The sequence below is a fragment of the Pogona vitticeps genome, chromosome 1 (assembly GCF_051106095.1).
Source record: "Pogona vitticeps strain Pit_001003342236 chromosome 1, PviZW2.1, whole genome shotgun sequence".
Taxonomy (NCBI): Eukaryota; Metazoa; Chordata; class Lepidosauria; order Squamata; family Agamidae; genus Pogona; species Pogona vitticeps.
In genome coordinates, this window is record NC_135783.1 from 48,385,560 (window position 1) to 48,408,040 (window position 22,481).

The 22,481-nt window shown below is 42.4% G+C and overlaps 1 protein-coding gene across 2 annotated transcripts in view; it reads right to left on the reverse strand.

Moving 5' to 3' along the window:
- Positions 1–5,376, reverse strand: part of RSPH9 (radial spoke head component 9) — a 28,763-nt gene extending 23,387 nt beyond the window's left edge. The window contains exons 1-2 of one of the 2 annotated variants that reach the window (XR_002299824.3): positions 5,072–5,376; positions 2,461–2,620 (exon numbers count right to left, since the gene is read on the reverse strand). Coding sequence is in view for 1 of the 2 variants with exons in the window: in XM_020785036.3 (XP_020640695.2) it covers positions 2,461–2,620; positions 5,072–5,298 (387 nt within the window). In the remaining variant the exon portion in view is untranslated. The remainder of the gene's footprint in view (positions 1–2,460; positions 2,621–5,071) is intronic. The other variant, XM_020785036.3, reaches the window with a different exon arrangement.
- Positions 5,377–22,481: the final 17,105 nt, after the last annotated feature.

Genomic DNA, 22,481 nt, shown 5'->3' on the forward strand with positions numbered 1-22,481 from the left:
TGCTGCGGCCAGACTACTCAGTGGAGTGAGAAGATACCAACATATCTCCCCCACTCTGGCCGCATTGCATTGGCTGCCCATCCGATTCCGCATCGACTTCAAAGTACTGATGCTTACTTATAAAGCCCTAAACGGTTTAGGACCTCAATATCTGGCGGAACGCCTCCTCCCACCAAGATCTACCCGTGTCACTCGCACAAGCCAGGAGGTAAGGCTGAGGAGCCTGACGCCGAGAGAGGCCCGGAAGGAAAAGACCAGAAATCGGGCCTTCTCGGCTGTGGCTCCTCGCCTATGGAATAACTTACCTCCTGAGATTCGTGCGGCCCCCTCGCTGGGCACTTTTAAAAAACAACTAAAAACATTTATGTATAAGCAGGCCTTCCCAACAGCTAATTCCAACAGTTAATTCCTGACGACTTTTTCTTCTATACTCCTATGATTTTTATTTTCGTGTATTTGTAATGTTTTTAATATTTACTACTGCTGATTGTAAGCCGCCTAGAGTGGTCGAATCTGACCAGATAGGCGGGATAGAAATGAAATAAATAAATAAAATAAATAAATGAATAAAAAGGTAAGACTTACATTCCAAGTCCAAGGTCTAGAGTCCGTCCATCTGGCCATGTGGACTCTCAATATGTAAACTTTATAGTTAATATGCAACATATGTATAGAATTATTACTGAACTCATATAGATGAAGAAAGTTTTGTGGTGCAAATATCAAGCTATACCTCTCTTAATTCCAACTGCTGGATAGCTGAGTGGGTTAGATATGGAGCTGCGAGTTGGGAGTTAAAATCCCCACTGTGCCTCCTTGACACAGGCTGCACTTGATAGGGCTCCTTCCAGCTCTATAGTTCTAAGATTGTTGTTGTTTTTGTTGTTTTCTCTCCTTCTCCCCCCCCCCCCCCCCCGTTTTCAGGAATTTATGTCACATTGTCCTTTGTACTTGGAAAGACTACCTCTGGTTGGAAATTTCCACTCAGTATTTCAGTATCAGAAGTGAAGCATTAAACCACATTCCCAAAGCCTACCTGTAACCAGCTTTAAGCTCATATCAAGAAGATGCCTGGCAAACCTCCGCAATGAATTCTGGAACATTCATTTATAATTTTGCTGCACTGCCCACAAGCTACAGATATCTGCTTGAAAAAAGCAAAGTGTGCTGCCTATATACCACCCCATAGGACTTAAAGCACTCTCTGGGCGGTTGACAAGTTAATTATGCAGGCTACACATTGCCCGCCCGCCCCCAGCAAGCTGGCTTTTTTAATCCACAAAAGCGGGCCTTAATTATTTGTTTTTTTTTTAGTAGTCTAAAATAGCTTTTAACTCCCACTTTTGCCCAGTATAGAGCTATCAAGAACATGTGCCCTGAACAAGTTTCCAATTCTGTTTGTTACAGAGTGAACAGTTACCAAAAATTGTTAGCGAAAAAGATAGTACAGAGGCTATCCATTTCCTATGATTTCCACAAGTGGTTTCAATGACTAGATAAGTATGCAACTTTGTTGTATTAACAAACTTTATGTGCAGTTTTATTCCAGAAAATTAGACCAAAATCTCTGGAGTCCCCAAACCCAATTTATGATTTCATCAGTAAGAAGAAAACAAGACATATGAACCATCTTAACAAAACAGCTACCAATATAGCAAGACAACTTGTGAGCAGCCCCTACAAGAGCAGAGGAAGCAGGACCAGTTGGTCCAGGCCTCACCTTATGAGGAGGATTCAGATCAGCCAAGAGTACATTGTTCTCCATTTTAACCCTTTGGCTGTTTTTCTCAGCTCGTGCTGAATTTTGAACCTTTACTGTTCTTTAGCTTAAAATATTATCAGTTTTACTATTATTGTTAGTTTTATTTATATACCACATTTCTCCCAACAAGGGATCCAAAGCGGCTCACAACATTAAAATTCACACAACCTAAAAACACAGTAAGTTAAATATTAAAAGATAAGTTAAATATATGATTTAAAATACAAATAAAAGATTAAAACATGAAAACATTTAAAAGATTAAAATTTCTGCTAAAATGAGGTTCAGGGATTCAGTTATAATTATTAAAAGCCTGCCTGAAGAAATGGGTCTTTAGCATTTAATTCACAACATGAAATGACTTGGGGCTCATCAGAGCTTTTGGAGGACCTGCTTGTGGGACCCATCCCAAATGCAGTATAGAAATATTAAACTCCCAACTATAGCGAACTGAATACAGTAAATGAACCAATGTCATCCAAAGCAGGTCATCTATGGAACAAAGGTCTGGCAAATATCGAGTTGGAAAATCCACTGAAACCATAAGAGGAATACCAATATAATGTAGTGCAACACATATGCAATGAAGGAAAATAAAATGACAAAGGAACATCAGAACAGGTTGTGTATTTCTTACTGAAAGCACAGGTGTATGTTCTGAACTATCTTGTCGACAAATCAGGTGAAAATATACTCACAGCAGCTTCCTCTTCATATGGCCTTTCACCTTCCTCTTTTTTCTCCACATTTTCATATTCATAGGAGGGGTCCCCTTGGAAACGCCCCTTTAGTCCTGCAGTAATTGCAACCATTTCCTCAGTAGGAGGGGGAAGAAGGCTCCAGTCCACACCATTCAAGCTGTCAACCGCACAATCGTGACAATGGTCAAAGTGTATTTTTAAGAGGCGAAAAATCAGAAATGTTTCTATTCAGATATTCTGATATTGGGTGTTTCAGAGAAATGATCAAGGGATCAAGTTTCACAGCACGCAGAGATGAAGAACATCTGCCTGTCATGGCACTAAACCCATAGAGAAGAGAAGAGGGAATCAGTATAGAACTTACTGTGTCTTCCTAAATCTATGGGAAAATGAAAAATGGCAGCATCAGACACACATGCAAAATCAGGTCTAAAGCCCTCCGCAGTGGAAGGGGGATATGTTAATGCTCTCTTTAACCAAAATGCATTTTATTTTTTAAAAAACAAATCATCTACTGAGTCTCAAGATCAGAAGTAGTCTCTGCCAGGAGGAAAAAAGGCTTTAAAAACAGTTTTCTATGCAAAGGCATGAACAGGGAATTTTTGGTGCTGCACTGGAAATAAGATATTAACCTACTCCTTGAAAATTTCCTGATTCAAATACCTCTATCATGAACTCACTACAGTAGTTGGTCTTTAAGCAAGCTTCCCTCTCTCTCTATTATTATTATTATTATTATTATTATTATTATTATTATTATTATTATTATTATTATTATTATTATCATCATCATCATCATCATCATCATCATCATCATCATCATCATCATCATCAACAACAACAACAACAACAACAACAACAACAACAACAACAACAATAATAATAATAATAATAATAATAATAATAATAATAATAATAATAATAATTGTATTTATACCCCGCCTATCTAGTCATTTCGACCACTCTAGGCGGCTTACAACATAAAACATAACAAATTCAAGAAAAATTTATACCAATTCATTAATTAAATGATTTTGCAATGGGAAAAACACAAACTAAATCAAATAAAGAGAAAAAAAGGAAAGAGGACAGGAATTAACTGGAAGGGAAGGCCTGCCTATACATCCACATTTTTAGTTGGTTCTTAAAAGTACCCAGCGAGGGTGCAGCGCGAATCTCCAGAGGTAGGTTATTCCAGAGGCGAGGAGCCACCGCCGAGAAGGCCCAGTTTCTAGTTCTTTCCTTCCGGGCCTCCCTCAGCGTCGGGCTCCTCAGCCTGACCTCCTGGCTCGCGCAGGTGACACGGGTAGAGCTAGTTGGGAGTAAGCGTTCCGCCAAGTATCTATCTTAGCCTCTTACCACTCCTCCATTTGCAACATAAAGGATCATAATACTTCCCTTAAAATGGGTGCAGCTCATGACCAGGGAAGGGTGGGTGCCCACATCCCAATCCATAAACCGCCCCTGCCATAGAGGATTCTTGTAAAGACTACAGCTGGATAATCAATGTGTTTCAGTCACTTGAAAGTACTATATAAATGTTAGGTATTGTCATCAAAAGCTCAGGATGTGCTTTCCAACGATTTTAAAACAAATATCCAGCTGCTCTCGTGCATACATTTTGTTCACAAACACCATATGGCCAAATTGGAGAATGGGGGAGAGAGATGGATGTTCACTGAAATTTTAGGACAAGTTGCCCCTGCCTAGTCCGTAAGTCACTTATGTATATTTTGAGTGTTGAGTTTGGGCATTGACACATCTTTTTGCAGCTAAATTCTGTTGTATTTAACCCAATTTTACACATATTTAGCTAATGCTGATGATAAAAACACCCAAATAAATTGCAGCTCAGCAGTGCTATTTGTAAAAACGTCAGATATAAGTTTCATTTCAAAGCAGTGTTTCTTCTGGTGTAAGGCAGAGGCAAATACATTTCGTGCTGCAAAACATGTGCATCACGATTTAGAGTTGGGAGTTAATTTCCCAACTGTGCCTTCTTCACAGAGGCTGGACTCGATAATCCATAACGTCCTTCCAGCCCTGCAGTTTTAAGATGATTACCATCATCATCATCAAAAAAAAGCAGAGGATGCTTATTTCCTTTAGATATATAAATTTTTCCCATGGTATGTAAAACTATTCACGTTTAACCTATTAAGTAAACATTGTTGTTTCTTCGAGGTGGGCGAGCGTCCTTTGCCATCTGTCCTTCAGCCATCAGATGCTCCGGAACGGCACTGGTAGTTAGTTCCTAATCAACCCTTCAAAGTGATCCGGTTTTTTTTTTCTCTCAGCTGACAAAGCTCCTGTGCCTCTAAGAGCCTCTAGGGCGATCTGAAATTCACCAGGTCAAACTCTCCTCACCTGCGCACATCCATGCCAGTAAAGAATGCCCGTTCTACCTGTTAAGCAGCTGTTAAAAGGTGCAGGAAACCTGTTAGGGGAAAAGCAGCAGCAACGCAGGAGGAAGGCGAACAGACGCTATCGATGCCGGATTTTCCCGCCCGCCGCCGCCGCCGCCGCGCCCCCCCCCCCCCACATATCACCTGCCTTATTCCACCACCTGTGGAATAGGTGTATCTCCTAGTTAACTCGAGCCGCCCACCTGTAGAGGCGACTTCTGGCCCCCGCCCGGTCTGGCCCCAGGCCCTCGGCGATATAGTAGGCTCCCCGGATGCCTTGGATGCGGCCCCACAGGCGGACCTGCTCGAAGCGGTAGTCCCGTCGCACCAGCAGGAGCGAGGTCCGCAAGGCCGCTCGCTTCTCCGGGCTCAGGCACACGCCGCTGCTGGTCACCAGGTCCAAAGCATAAGGCAGCGTCTCAGCATCCATGGTCGCCGGGCCGAAAGCGCGAAACAGGCAGGCCCGGCCGCCAGCGTCCCGTTACCAGGCAACCGTCTCCAAGGTGCCGCGTACCCATTTTTCTCGGAGAGGACGCGAGGTCAAAGGTCGATCTCGCACCCTTTCCGCGTTTTAGCCCCGTTGCCACGTTTTCTCTCCGGTTCTGTCCTTGCTCGCTTGCCAAGGCTAAACGCAGTTTATGCGTCAACAGATCCCTTACAAATGGAAACAGAAACCCGAGATGACGCTTACAGCTGCAGTTTTTGCAATATCACCCCCCTTTCTCAGAGCAGTCATCCTTAAATTATATAATATGATTTATTTATTTATTGGTTATTAGGCTTATTCAGTGGTCTTACAGTACCTCAGCAGGCAAAAAAACCCAATTAATATATATTGTATAAGATGATATCCTTTGAACTGCACAGCTGGAAGGGACCCTATGGATCATCAAGTCCAGCCCCTGTCAAGGAGACCCAGTGCAGAATCTAACACCCAACCTCTGGCTTTGCAACCAGCTACCTAAACTACTGAGCTTGCAGCTTTTCTGACATACAATGATGGTAAAGGGCTTTATTTGCTGAGTGATTGGTAGTCACTCAGGTTAAAAGTTGAAGACACCCTCCAGGACGCTGAGGAAAACTGTTCCGGATGGTCTGGGTCTCTCAATCTAAACTACTTCACTAGGTTGTGAGGGTAAAATGGATGGGGAAATATAATCACCCACTCCAGCTTGAGCTGTTTTGGAAGAACAGTAGGGCAAAAATATAATTTTTAAAAGCATTGATTGCTTCTTTGTTTAATTTCTTGCGTAATTCTGATAATTAGTTTCCCTAATATATGCACCAATGGTGACTAATCCTTCAGAGTAACCATCAGTTTCCATGCCTTTAGGAAAGCTACGAAAGTCATCACTTAAAACTAGCATACAGTACTGTATAGTATGTTACAACTTACTGTGATTGTTTTCATCATCTCTTCGCAGACTTGTCCTTTGTAGTTTTATGGATGAATCGGATTTTGTATCTGACTTTAATTTTCTTAAGGCCTGAACTTGCTTCTACTTATTGCTTATAATGTTTTATAATTACTGTAAGCACCCTAGAAAACAATTATGTAGTGAAAAGGTGAAGTAGAAATGTAATTATAAATAATAAAGGACAAGTAGAGCATTGCCCTCATCTCAAACCACCTCCAGCCAGTTCACTCACATGGTTTCCTCTACCAGACACATAAGGTCAGAGCCCTGGCTACCTTCCCCTCCTACTGAACTTTCAACTTCACACTCTGAGTGTATGAGGAGAGAGTAGGTAGAAGAGAGAAGTAGCAGGAAACAGGAAAGTTTCTCATTTTGGGGCCAGGCATATTTTCTGTTCCTCAGCTTATCTGTTGAATAAATGAATAAACAAACAGGGTAGAAGTAAGAGAATCTCAGTTAATACTGGATTGTCTGTCTTAATATATGTATCTGTGACATGTGAATGTGTGCTTGCATGTGTCTTATCTGTATGTAAAAGTGCTATTTTTGCTACCGGTTCTGCCTCTTTCCCCCAGGCTGTGCCCAGCATTGACTGGTGTGCTTTTTGTCACACAAACCACAGTGAGTACCAGCCGCCATTGGCATGCACAGTGATTCCACATTTGGTATGTCCCAACTCCTCTTTCTTTAATAATTAACTGCTAAATTCTTTTTTATCACCTGGCTGTATTTAAAACTACTCAATCTGTTTTCTTCAGCTTCCATTCAGACACAGAGATCAGTAGTCACAAGCTACCAGAGCTACACTAAGCAAGTAAAATTCTAACCATCGGTATATATTAATGATGTTCTTTTGATGTGAAACTAAACAGAAACTAGAGAAAAAGGCAGACAGCTGTAAAAGGCTCATTGTTCAGTTGAAGTTGTACCAGATGTTTCTTCAAATACGCTTGTGTTTTTGTTTTTCATACTCCACACTTCAGGCTTTCACTTTCCAAAAGGAAAAAATGCATTGCTTATCCATATAAATATATGATATCTTGTATAGCACAGGCTTCAAGCTTGCGTGCAGCACCTAGGAATCTTTCCTGCAGCCCATCTATGCATTAGCTGTTCTACAAACATCTCCCAACTGGCATTTTTTAAAATGACAACAAAACTGCCACAACATGGCTTTTTTTAAAAAAAAATGGGGTGGTAAGGAACACTTCAAGTTTAAACCAGCCAAGGACTCTCCTAATCAGAAATCCTGACTCAGGATTGGCTCCAAGTTGCAAGGGGCTTGGGCAATGCTGGTGGGCTCTGGCGGGCTTACCAGGACCATAAAAAAATATTTTTACTACAGTTTTCAGGCAGTTCGGGGAGGTTCTGGATGTTGCTGTTGGATTCTGGTAGGCTTACGTGAAGCTCAGGAAGATTTTGTTTTTCACTACAATAACAATTCAGCAGTTGAGCTTCTGGGTGTTGTCCAAAAAAAAAAAAGTAACTTTTCCAGACTTGGTTTTCTTACTGCCCTGGCACTCTTTTCATTACCCAGCATGCTATTGAAGGATTCTCTTTCCCACAATTCCTCAAAAGAATGCTAGTGCAGGGATATTGCAAGTATTAAGACAGTGGCTAGATCGAATGAAAAGCAACCATTTAAAGTGCATGCAAAAAATAATAATAATTAGCAGGGAGCGAAGGTGCTGAGGCTTCAGCAGCTGACAAGGACACCAGGTGATGGCATCAGCCTTGTTTCTAAGAGACAGAAAAATAAATAACTTTCACCTCAAAGCAAGTGATTTCTCCACAGAGAAAACACTTGGTAAAGGATCGAGCAGCCTCCCTTGTACTCTAAACCAATTCTATGATCCAGTTTGCTAATTCTTTCCAAGAGCAATATTGCTGTAGCTTTACAAGCTTCCATAAATTAATGGTTTAAAATATTTCAGCCAAAAACAACCTTCCAGCTGACTTTAATTCTACTTAATCGTTTAAGGCTTTTAGCAGTCACAGCTTGCAAGCACGATACATGAATATTTGCACAGGATCTCGGCTATCTCAGATGAAGGCTACACTATTCCCACATGGTGCATGAGGATAGTTCTGTTTAATAGTGCTGTGGACATGGCTTGCTTGATCGCTGTGAATGAGCAGTTTGGCTGATAACAAAATAATATTAATATTGGCTGAATGCTTATGGATGCTCCTCTGGGCATACAATTCGCCTGTAGAGATTGGGTGTCAGATATACAGTATATGTATTCAATCTGCAGAGTATGTATAAGTAAGTAGGCCTAAGAAACAGCAGTTTTGGAAATTACATGCCTGGTCCATCCCAAGCCCTGTCTCCTCATGAGTCCTGTCTCCATTTCTAGAGTTAGTTCTGGGAAAGGAACCCAACTCCTGTTTCCATAAATAAAGTTTTGGGATTGCCATTATTGCAGAAAGAGAACTTTTCTCAGGCTGTACCATTATCTCTAATCAGTGGTTGGAGATAACAGCAAACATTCCCAGGTATGTGATTTCCACATACAGTATATGGAGCTTGAAGGTACCTCTGGGTACTTTACAGTCTCTTTCCATAAGAAGAAACAGGTGTAGGCCCCATGCCTGACTCTCTCTGTGGAAAAAACTAAAATGGCCTCACCCCCAATACTAAAGAAATTATAAATTACAGCTCTTTGAAGGCTGATTTCATAATCCTAAAGAAAATGCTTCAGCCACCTCTCCACAACATCAATGCGCTTGCTGCTCTAACTACTGGCTATTTTCAAGCTCTGTTTCTAGTCTTAAGTACAGTAATAATTTCAATTTCCGAGTGCCCTTAACCAAAGGAAACTGTTGCTGGTAAAGTTACTCCTGGAACTTCTTATGACTTGGAAATGGGAAATACATAGCATCAGGACATATTTCCTTCTAATTGGCAGGAAAATTAATGTATTTTAATATATTCAAACAAAATACATGAGTTTTTTGTGTCATTAGCTAAATGGGGACTGATGGATTTTCATGCTATGATTATCTAAGAGACTGCTCAAAATTAATACACGGGGCTGCAAGACTCTTTATTATGAATAGACTGATGATGAATATGATGATGATTTCTCACCACTAGTTTGATTTCCTTTTAGTGGCTTTTAGCTCCTTGGTTCAGAGTAGCCAACCAAGTTCTACACTATAACATAGAGCTGCAGGAGATGCAGAAGGAGAGACGGAGGGGGTCACAGAAGTGGCAGTGATATGGAGGTCATGTTGAAGTGCAGTCTTGAAACCTGCTCCCAGGAAACAGCTCCGCAGAACAGAGCCATGTGCTTCCTCCCACACTCCCCGTCTCTTGCTATAGATTCAGACTTTTAGTGTCTCAGCCTCTGGGGATGCCAATCAGATTAAATTGAGGCTGTAAATTTTATTAGATGAACACCTCCCCAGTATGAACTGGCCTGAGACCCCAAATTATATGAGCAGGGTCAACTAATCAATAGCAGGTGCTAATGAATTTCTCCACTCTGCAACACAAGTGGAATTCAAAGCAGATGTCGGAGTTGAAAGCTCATTATTCCATAAGCAGTTTTATAAGCCACTTAGTCTTTGCTTCCCACCCATCTTAGCTGGACATTATTAAAACAAAACAAATCAAAAAAGGAAATGATTTGCTTAAGACATATTCTTCTAGGCTCAGTAAGGCTCAGTAGGTAAGTGTACTCTACCGGTTTTGTCCTGACCGGGCAATTACTAAATACTGATAAAGATCAGAGCATAAGTGGCTGGTATTATTTAACAAAGGGAAGGTCAGAAGCACAGCTTTTCATCAAGGTCAGAGGTTACCATCACTGTCATTAAACAATATGAAAATGATCTTTCCTGTGGGATTGCCAAAGCTCTTCTGGGATTATGTAGGTTTGTTGACTACCTTGAAAAATGGATGAACCCAAGTATTACAGAAAGGCATCAACTTTTTCCCCCATTCCCACAATGCTGCTTTCAATTTAGGGTCCATCTTCTATCCAGTCATCTATTTTAAAGCTAAAATGAGGTATTGTGTGTTGGAGATGCATATAAGTTGCTGCTTAGCATAAGCACCAAAGATCATTCTAAGGAGCTGGAGATCAAGCAAAATGTATGGGAGGTCACGTGGTGCCCAGCCCACTATAGGCTCCAGATAAATAGCCAGGCAGGCCACTTCTGTCTGCCTGCTTTCTTCCAGTGTGTATGTGAATGTTTGCTCATCTGCCTATCTATATGTTTGTGAACACCTACCTTTTTCACTTGCTCTATCCACAGTTCTACACCAGCGGTTTTCAAACTTGGGTAACTCAGACAATCCAGAAATCCTGCCCAGCAAAGCCCAGCTAGTGGTGGAGGCTTCTGGGAGTTGCAATTGTAACAGTTTTAAGTCCTTTGGGGCTATTTGTTTATTCAGATGTCTATTGATGAACCTTGCAAACAAAATTTAACAAAATAAGTTGTTGAGTTTTAGATTTTCTTCTTTTTTGTTGAAGCTCTGCTGGTGTTTGTGGATTTCAGTGGTTTCCCTCTGTGGTCTAACATAATGATTGTTGATGTTGTCCGGTACTTCAGTATTTTAAAATAGAATTTCATGTCCAGCTTGTGACAGGAATCCTATGAAAAGGCAACGCCACAGTAATCATGCAAAAAGAAGAATACAAGGACAAAATCAGGGAACTTCAAGACCCCACCACCTACAGAAAACTGAAATGGGACCCAATCAACAAAATCACAAAACAAACATGCTGATCACGAGTTCCTCCCTGGACCCCAACGTCCTTCAACAAATCTGCAAGACAGAAGCTCTCCCATCAAGACTATACAGACTCCCCAAAATCCACAAAGACACAATCCCGCTCAGGTCCATTGTAAGTGCCATCGGCTCCCCGACATATGAATTATCAAAATACCTAGCCACCCTCCTACATATGCACACTGGTCAAACCTCTTCCTACATCAAAGACTCAGGACATTTCATAAGCAAGATCAGCACCCTAAAACTCAACCCCGGGGACAGGCTGATCAGCTTTGACGTAGTATCCCTATTCACCAAGGTACCAATAAAGGACACTCTGACACTCATCCAGCAGATCTTTCCAGAAGACATCAAGGCCCCTTTTGCAACACTGCCTAATTGCTAGCTTTCAGTGGGATAACTAGTTCTATGAACAGAGAGAGGGAGTGGCCCTGGGGAGCCCCCTCAGTCCAGTTATAGCAAACGTCTACATGGAACATTTTGAAAAACAGGCCCTGTCCTCTGCATCCTTCACACCCACAGTCTGGTTCCGATGTGTGGGTGACACCTTCGCAATTTGGAACCACGGTGAAGAAAAACTGGAAGAATTTCTAAACCATCTCAACAACATCCACCCATATATACAATTCACTATGGAAAAATAAATAGAGGGCCAACTCCCTTTCTTAGATGTCATGGTCCTACGCAAAACTGACCTCCTATTGGGACACAAGGTCTACAGAAAACCTACCAACACAGACTGGTACCTACACAAAAACTCCAACCACCACCCACAACAAAAAAGAGGCATAATCAAAACACATGGCTACTCCAAAAATGAAATCACAAGAGCCATCAAACCAAGAAAACAATACCAAACTGAAGAAGAAAAACAGACACCCACAAATAAAGTATTTCTGCCATACATCAAAGGGGTCACGGACTGTATGGGGAAACTTTTGAAAAAAGCAACCTACAAACAGTATTCAAACCCACCACAAAAATACAACAAATGTTATGGTCAGCAAAGGACAAAAGGGACCACCTCACCACTGCAGGGGTATACTGGATATCTTGCAGTTGTGGCCAAGTATATATTTGAACCACAAAATGCAGCATCCACACCAGAACCAATGAACATGGGAGACACTGCAGACTAAAACAACCGGAAAAATCGGCATTAGCTGAACATGCCCTAAAGCAAGCTGGATATGAAATTCTATTTCAAAACACAAAAATACTGGACAACACCAGCAATCATTATGTTAGACCGCAGAGGGAAGCCATTGAAATCCACAAACACCAGCAGAGCTTCAACAAAAAAGAAGAAAATCTAAAACTCAACAAAGCCTGGCTTCCAACACTGAAAAATTTAGCCTGCAAAAGGTCAACAAACTCTACCCAGCCACAAGGACTAGTGATCACTGCACACAGAAGACCAGCTAACGACACCGTTCAATCACAGTGACAGATCATCTCTCCCCCTTATCACAACAATACACCCACAACACTGATCACCATAATCACCCAATCTCCAGAAAAGGACAAAAGCTGAACCCACAGCTATAAATACACAATGATCCAACAAACTGCACCAGAGTACAGACAGAGTTCTGACTCTGGTCCTTTGAAGATGCCGGCCACAGAGACTAGCAAAACATTAGGACGAAAAACCTTAAAAAAATGGCCAAACAGCCCGGAAAACCCACAACAACCATTTTTTTCACACATCTATCAAATTTCAAACAGGATAATCAGCAAATAGAGTTGTGTGCAAATTGAAAAGCACAAAATGTCTTGTTACGGCAGAAACATGCAATCCCTTTTTCTCCTAGAAGTGCCTTTTAAACCACATGCATAACCAAAACCAAAACCAAAGTATTATGAATCTTTAAAACTTACATATTTATTTCAGTGTGCATTTTTGTGGATTGCAATCCACTTCCTCAGTCCTAAGGAGTGTACTATTTAGCCGCAGGTTTACTGTATATACATAGTGTCCACCATTTCCACGATCAGGCAAAGAGGGATACAGGCATAAATAATTATGGTGTTTGTTTATACACGGGTGTACAGTGGGCTACACTTTCCCATAAATTTCTGTCTCAATCTAAAAATTTAAATAAAGACCAAGGGTTTTTAGCTGGCTTACAGTGGCTGAAATCCTGTTGCATAATCTGTTCCTGAAAAAGGTTGAAGGTATCACCAGCATGGAGGTGACTTTTGATAATTAAAACCTTCCCTCTACTGCACAGATTGCCCAGCCAGGTCCCATGTAATCCCTTTCATTGCGCTGAAACCATGGGAGTCATCGGGCAGAAGTCAAAAGTACCTACAGTGGGGTCTTGACTTGAGAACTTAATCCGTATTGGAAGGCGGTTCTCAAGTCAAAAAGTCTGTAGGTCAAGTCTCCATTGACCCACAGTGCATTGAAAACCGATTAATCCCGTAACAGGCCGTTTTTGTTCCATTTTGGTTTTTTTCTGGTCTGTAAGTCAATTCTCAAGCTGCAAGTCAAACCTACATTTTGCGGCCAGAGAAGTCTGTAACTCAAAAAGTCTGTAAGTCAAGCCGTCTGTAAGTCAAGAGTCCACTGTAATTAGTGAACAATAGGCCTGTTGGTAACATTATCACTCTTTTCAGACCTATGTTACTGAAGAGGATTTCAACATTTAACAAAGTAGTTTTCTTTACATTCTTGGATAGAGGCAAAATGTTACTTCCTTTGGCAAAAATCCGGCATCAGAATCAGAACCTCGTTCGGAAGGAATCATGTACTCCTGAAACAAAATGCCTTTCAACTTCCAAAACAACTATACGGTTACCTACCTATTTCCAGAAGGGACGTGGTGGCGCTGCGGGTTAAACCACAGAAGCCTCTCTGCTGCAAGGTCAGAAGACCAAGCAGTCGTAAGATCGAATCCATGTGAAGGAGCGAGCTCCCGTCGCTTGTCCCAGCTCCTGCCAACCTAGCAGTTCGAAATCATGCAGATGTGAGTAGATAAATAGGTACCACCACGGTGGGAAGTTAACAGCATTCCGTGTCTAGTCACGCTGGCCACGTGACCACGGAAACTGTCTATGGACAAACACTGGCTCTAGGGCTTGTAAACAGGGATAAGCACCACGCCCTAGAGTCAGACACAACTGGACTAAATGTCAAGGGGAACATTTACCTTACCTATTTCCAGAATGCTTACATAATCAACATTTTTAGCTATGTAAATGATGCTATCATCATGTTGAAAGTTCACTGTCCTTGCTTGTAAATCTCTTCACCTGGCCCCCATGGGAATCAACATTTTATGTAAACCTGTGGCAAAATATTGAACTCCATGTGTCTGAGGAACTGGGTCATAATCCACAAAAGCTCATAGTAAAATAAATCTGTTGGTCTTTAAGTTGTCACAATAGTCTTGTTTTTGTTTAGTTTTGTTACACATGCTGAAACAAACTAACACAACTTGATCTTTGAAAACTTCTACCGACAGTTATTTCTTTCAATCCCTTTGTTTTCTGGTGTTTTTAATTTATTCCCAGCAAAAATCTTGTTCATTGTGCCACTGCCTCTTCAGATTCCATACTCATGCTTCCTATCTAGGTGTCATCATCAGCCGCTCCGAGTAGACATGGTCTAGAGGGGCGGGGTAAAAAATCAAATAAATAAATAAATAAATAAATAAATAAATAAATAAATAAATAAATAAATAAATAAATAAATAAATAAATAAATAAATAAATAAATAAATAAATAATCATTTGCATCACAGCCTGCTTGACCATTTTCCTTCCAAAAGAAAAGGGCATTGTGTGCTTGAATACTTGGGTAGAGTCCCCCAAAGCACTCAGTCGCTGCATGATATTTCTGCTGATTTCAGTCTGCTTAAGCCAGAGGTATTAACTGCATTGCTGAGAGTGCCCAGTCCATTCAAAAGAACATTTGGAATTTTCCATATTGTTTAAAACCTTTGGCTTATATCCATTTATTACACAGCATTAGTGTTTCATTGTGATGGGGGCTGGCTCTGCAGTGTTTCCTCCACCTGCAGCAGTAGATTTCTGCTGGCTACAGGCCCAAGGGACTTGCTGGGCTTGTGGGGCAAGGCCAGACAACGCAGTGAGTGTGCTCGAGGTGACCCCCTCACAGACAGGGTGGCCAATATTTCTCCTTTGGTTAATTCATATGCATTTGGATTATGGTGAGCATACGTACAAAAAAGACAGAATAGAAAATGGTCATTGTAGGGTACAAACATACTTTTTGGACCACATCCAACATGCAAGATTCTGGAAGCTGAATTATGTACAGTATTGGTGATGAGGATGATATGTCACCAAGCTGATTCTGAATTATGGCGACCCTTGCCAGGGTTTCCTAGGTATTCATAAGGAGTTTACCAGACTCTTCTTCTGGTGGACTGTGCAGCTTGCCAAAGGTACAGAGGCTGGTTCTTCTCCCAGACATCATGATGGGGAATCAAACTCCCAACCATGATGGGGAATCAAACTCCCAACTCACTGAGCTGTCCCAGCCATCATACATTACTGAGAGCCTACCATTAGACAAGAGAATTCCTCAAGTGCTGAAAGATCTGTGATTGTCACCACAGGATCTTTTCTCACCTTACATAGCTTTGCAATTTAGCTTGCTTTGTTTTGCGACTGGTTTTCAGGAGCTAGACACCAACTTTGTTTGTAAGCCTGATTTTCCAAACATGAAAGTCTGCCTTATTCAAATCTTTCGAACTCTAAGATGATTTAGTGATAATGGAGGGTTATCTGTAACTCATAGATTAGCCCTGGGAGTTGGCTCTCCAAAGAAATAACTTTCCCAAGCTTCAGTAATGCACTTTTGTCTGGGAACAAGTTCAACTGAATTAGGTAGAGCTTACTTCTCTGAGCAGAGGTTGGAAAGTTACGTGTAAAGAAAATGGATTTAACGGCACACTGAAATCATTATGGATAGTTTCAGATTTATTTATATTCATTTTTCTTAAAAACAAATATCCAGGTGCTGCTTTTGAACAGACTTGTACTGGGTAGCATTGCTACTAAATACTGTATTCAAATAGCCATCAAAATAAGTGAATACAACACGAGTGATTGCATATTTATTCTATGTTTTGGATGAACCATCCTCACATGGCCAAAACAGAAAGTGCTGTATTTCTAGACCTCTCCTGAAATACACTTGCATCATTTCCAGCCTCAATTATTTCATTTTTATGAAGATGAAGATAGAAGTGAGGGTTGAGGAGGAATTAGCTAATGCATTTCAAAAATTATCTGAATGGCTAATCTATTCTATTAAACTGTTTAGGAATACTTCCCTCTCAAAAATGTATAGGAATGTTTCCATGTATAAGCAAGGACTCACTCTGCTTCATTAAGTATATAAAAATTATTCCTATGGCTGTTTGAGGCTGGTATGCCATTTATACATGAGGATAACACCAAATGTAATACAGTGGCACCTCGCAAGATAATGTTAATTTGTTCCGCAAAAATAGCTGTCTTGTGAAAACATCGTCTTGCGAAATGCAGTTCCCCATTGGAATGCATTGAAATCTATTTAATGCATTCCAATGGGGGGAAATTGTCGTCTTGCGAAAATTGCCCACAGGAAAGCCGTTTTGTGAAGTGCGGACCCAGCTGTTGAAATAGCTGTCTTGAGAAAAACTGTCCCTTAAAAAACCGTTTTGCAAAGCATGGACCCAGGTGTCAAAATTGTCGTCTTGCGAAAAACCATCCTGGGGGGAAAAAAACCATCTTGCGAAGCACGGACCGAAACATCGTCTAGCGAAAATTGCCCATAGGGAAAACTGTTTTGCGAAGCGCTATACCGATTGCAAAAACCCATCATCTTGCAAATTAACCATTTTGTGAGGTAATCATCTAGTGAGGCACCACTGTACCACTTCTCCCCACAACCTCAATCAACCCTATTTAGACCTTACAAGCCAGTGAGGTTGCACCCTAAGTAACCCCATTTCACCTTAAGTAACCCCATTTCATATTAGGTTACTATATTCACATTTCCAGCTGACCCAAGACATTTTGCTGCCTGATACAAACAACAAGATGCACTTTATTACTATCCCACAAACAGAGTCAAACTAGACTGATACTTGATTTCAACACTGGTCTCACAGCAGCTTTTGCTGCCACATCTGAAAATCTGTTTCACTTTGGCTAATGGCAGGACCAGCCCTAATGTCCCTAAAACAGCAACAGGAAAAGTACCCCCCCCATGCCTCTTTGGGGCAAAATGTTCTTCAACACATAAAAGGAATTCTGGCACTCCTGGAGGCCTCTAAGACCACCATCTTTGGTAGGGGTGAGGGTCTCAATGCCCTCTCAACTTCCTTCCAAACCACTCAAATGGAAAACCAAAACAGGAAGTGCCTGTCTGGCCACTTTAAGTTTCTATCCTTTCACCCTTTTCTTTTTTCCCATTTTTGTGTGTGTTGTGAGTTTTTAGGGAGTGTAGAGGACAAAAATGTGGTCCGCCATAGTTACCCACATCTGGCCTACAGCAGTGCTCAGAGGAAACCATACTACAGTACTTAGCCACAGACACAACAAATACTACACAAGACAATGTCCTGCCAACTAGCACACCGAAATTGGGCCTCAGGAGCCATATACTAATGAAGAAGAGTTGAATTGCCAGCAAAGAAATTGAACCAGGGAAAGGTGAGGTTACTTATATGCATGCCTCCAATTATGCTCGAAAGACATACTCCCTGATTGGTTGACCCATCATATGATTCACAGGTGTCCTTAGATGTGATTTCACTTTCTCGCAAGAGGTCCTCGTATCTGGTCCCAGTGATGCTGGCTGGCTGGAGGATTCTAAGAAATGCAGTCCAAACTCTCGTACTCCCCAAAGGATTATCTAACGATCGGTCTTAGCTGCTCTCTTTGTGCCTTTGTCTGAAGCAAGAAGACAAGATACTGTCATTTCCAATAAATAAAAATCTCAGTTTTTCAGTGCAACTGCGGCTGAATTAGAGGAGCACGAGGCGTGTGTATAATCAAGTCAGCATAGCCAGAGAAAGCCAAGGATGGGAAAAATAACTTTTTTGGACAATACATTCTAGAACCCATGCTGATCAAAGGGTTTTGGAAGTTGTTGTTGTGACAAACCCAGACCTACTGGGATATGTCACACAGTTACACTAAGCTGCCACCAACCATTCCCTATAATAAGTCACACAGACCAGGGATGGATTTTTAAACAACAAAAGAATAAGGTTTATTTTAAATACAAACAGGGTAAATAAAACAATCAGGTGAATAAAATAAAGTAACGTGGCTTATTCTCACACACACAAGCATACAGTTTGGTTCACCTAGAACCTTTAACTTAAAGCACAGACCCTGAACCCATCAGTTCTGGCTAACCAACAGACCCCTGAACCTTTCAGGCTGGTACTCTGACACACAGTAGTACCCTGTCAGACACACAGACTCCCACAACAGCTTCTTCTTCCCAGCTGCTGCTTCGTCCCAACCCAGTGTCTCACAGTTTGTCTCAGCATCTCCCTTCACCACACAGGCATCACATATTTATACAGTACAGCCCCTCCTCCTGATGTCCCGCCTTCCACTCCCCATAGGATGGAACTTTCCCTCCAAACCCATGACAGACAGGTAACATCAGTGCTGTTATGTAACACCTCCCCTCTTTATAAGTTGTTTTGTAGGGGGAAAGCTAAGGTGCTTTTTCCCAAAAAACAACCTGTATAAAACACACAACACCAATTATACCTACCATATTATACTTACTTACATTCTAAGTTAAACATTTCAAATAGGCATTTAAACATTTACCATATACATTACATCAATTTACCTTTATTAATACAAACCAATTTAAAACCAGGTACATTTTAACTTTTTGTTTTCATTATATACATATAGTCCATGTTCTTTCGCCGTCTTCAGTCTTCAGGTCTTCTTGATAAGGCGTCAGCAACACAGTTCACTGACCCTCTGACCACCTTCACTTCAAAGTCATAGTCCTGTAAGTTCAAAGCCCACCTCATAAGTTTGCTATTGTGGGTTTTCATTGTCTTTAACCATTGCAATGGTGAATGGTCAGTACACAGAACAAAATGTCTTCCCCAGATGTAAGGCTTGGCCTTCTGGATCGCGTAGACTATGGCCAAACACTCCTTCTCCACGGTTGCCAAATGTCTCTCACCTTTTTGAAGTTTCCTACTCAGGTAGGACACTGGATGCTGGTCACCATTCTCATCCTCTTGGCACAGAACTGCTCCTACCCCGCTGTTAGACGCATCGGTGTAGATGATGAACTCCCGGTCGAAGTCTGGAGCACGCAGGACTGGATAGTTGATTAGCGCCTCCTTCAACCTCTGGAACGCCGCCTCACAGTCGCTGGTCCACGGGATGCGGTCATCAGCCTTCTTCCTCGTCAGATCGGTCAGCGGAGCCGCAATCTCGCTAAACCTCGGGATGAACTTTCTGTAGTAGCCCACCAACCCAAGAAATGATTTGACCTTTTTCTTGGTGTTGGGTCTAGGCCAATCACGAACAGCTTCTATTTTGGCCTCCAGGGGTTTTATCATTCCTCCCCCTACCATGTGACCCAAGTATTTTATTTCTGGGCTACCCAGCTGACACTTGCTGGCCTTTACTGTTAGCCCTGCTGCACTTAACCTCTGCAGCACTAACTCCAGGTGTATCAGGTGATCTTCCCAGGTATTACTGAAGATCCCTATGTCGTCAATGTAGGCCACTGTAAAGTCACTGAGCCCTGCCAAGGTCTGGTCCATCAGCCTTTGGAATGTGGCTGGTGCATTTCTGAGACCAAAGCTCAGGACTCGAAACTCATAGAGACCAAAAGGGCTGCAAAAGGCAGTCTTTTCTTGATCCCTGGGATCAATTCTTAATTGCCAATATCCCTTTACCAGGTCCAATGATGAGATGAACCGACAACCCCCTATGGTTTCAATCAGGTTGTCTAGCCTGGGCATTGGGTAGGCATCAGGAGTGGTTACACGGTTTAATTTCCTGTAATCAACACAAAACCTAATGCTCCCATCAGGCTTGTCCACAAGGACTATCGGAGAGGACCAAGGACTAGAAGAGGGGACGATTATGTTCTCCCTCAGCATCTCGTCCAGCTCCTTCCGCACCTTGTCCCTATAGGGTCCCGTTACTCGGTATGGGGATACTGCCTGCGGGGGTGCATCCCCTGTGTGGATCCGATGCATCACTCCCTTCACTATCCCCGGCTTGTTGGAAAACACCTGCTGATATTTACTAAGCAGCATTTTTAGTTCTTGCTGCTGGTCTTGGGTGAGTGCAGGACTGATCTTTACCTCCTCTGGGTTGTATTTTACTTCCCCTCTACCCTCCCAGAAGGGTAATTCAGCTTCCTCACTCTCAGCTGCTTTTATCGCGAATAAAACCCTCTGTTCCCCTCTGTAGTAGGGTTTTAGGGCATTCACATGAACCACCCTCCTTGCTTGGTTCTCCTCCTGCTCTATTAGGTAGTTCAGGTCTGACATCTTGGAAATGACCCTATATGGTCCTGCCCATTTGAGCTGCAGTTTATTCTCTCTGCAGGGCCTAAGCCAGAGCACTTCCTCCCCTGGGTCAAAGTGCCTCTCTCTAGCTTTGCGGTCATACCATGTTTTCTGTTTGACCTTCTGCGCTTGCAGGTTTTCTGCTGCCAGCTCTAGATTTCGCTTTAGGTCATTCATCAAGGTGTCTATGTATGTCACAACATCTTGTGGGTCATCCTGGGTGACCTGCTCCCAAATTTGTTTGATCAAATCAAGGGGCCCTTTCACCCCTAAGTGTGCAGCAAACATGTCAGAGTGACCCCTTTTTAAAATCATGGGGCGATACTTTTCAGGTACCACCAGCTGACTTCTGATCCCATCTCCCCCTTTTGAGATATTCCTCAGGGTTTCTCTATATAAAATCCCCTTTTTCTCCAGAAATCTCACTGGGGTCTCAGGTGTTAGCTGGGCGTCAGTCACCTGTTCAAAACACTTTTGGAGAGTGGCGTCTGCCTTTTGCTCCTGTCCAAATCTGCTGTCTGTGGTTAAGGTTTCCACCACAGCTTCTGAACTTCCCCCACCTGCTTCCGTCTCTGGCTCATCATTACCCCCCTGAACTGTCCCTGTGGTGGCTTGTGAGCGTGTAATCACTAGCACCCGTTTCACATGTTCAGCCAGGTCATTTCCCACGAGCACGGCTGCTGGCAGAGTCGATGAAATCGCTATCCGCCAATCTCCCCTCCAGCCTTGAAAGTTGACAGGTACCTCTGCTACTGGCAGAGAGATTATCTGCCCCTCAATCCCTGCCACCTTCATGCTCTCATTTGGGATTATAAACTCCCTAGGGATGATATCTGGATGGCATAGGGTTACTTGGGAACAAGTGTCCCGCAGCCCCCTATACTGACGGTCAAGTATTCCTACGTCCACCCCTGCTGTCTCAAACAACTGAGAATCTGTTTTTATCAGCAAGCAGCGCTTTACCTCCAGAAGAGGACCATTTTCCTCAGCCTGATCAGCAGAGGCAGCTGTCCCAGACTGAGTAGCCATGGCAACAGGCTCCCTCTGTGACACTGAGCCTTGCTCTTTCTGGACACAGAACACAGCTTTTGGCTTGGTCCCACTAGAAGTCTGAGGCACCATTCCTTTTAGCTGCTTTAATTTCTCACACTCTGAGATTAGATGACCCTTTCCCTGACAGAAATAGCATTTTCTGGTGTATTTTGATTCTCTCTCATCTTGTTTTGGTTTTCCCTCCAAAATCTGAGGTCTTTGTTTCATGTCTGAGGGCTTCCCTTCACCATGGGCTCCTCCCCCTTGCTGGCTTTTCCCTGGTCCCTGAGAGTACTTGCTGTAGGTTTCTTTGGGTTTACCTACAGATTTCCCCTCACCCAAGGGCTTTCTTATTTGGGAGATAAAATCTGCGATCTCTGCGGCTACTGCCACAGATTTCGGTTTCCTTTCCCTCACCTGGAATTTCAATTCCCCCTGCAGGACTGAATAGAACTGTTCCAGGGCTATCAAATCTTTAAGCTGGTCATAGGTCTCTATTCCCTCCTGCGATAGCCATTTCTCAAGCAGCCTCACCAATTGGGCCCCCACTTGGGTAAAGGTCTGTTCTGGTTTTTTTGTGAGGGACCTGAACCTTTGTCTCAGCTGCTCTGCATTTATCCCATGTCTTGCAAACACCAGTTTTTTAAACTCTGCAAAATCTTTCATCAATTCCTCAGGCATCTCGGCATAAACCTCAGCCAGGCTACCACTGATTAAAGATCGCATGATGGTCATCTTCTCAGTTTCCCTCACTGAGAAGTCCACAAACGCTCTTTCCACTAAGGAAAAGAACACCTCAGGACAATCTCCCTTGTGGTACACAGGGAATTTCTTCAGGTCAGCCTTAGACAGTTGGCCTCCCTCAGAATCCCTATTATTA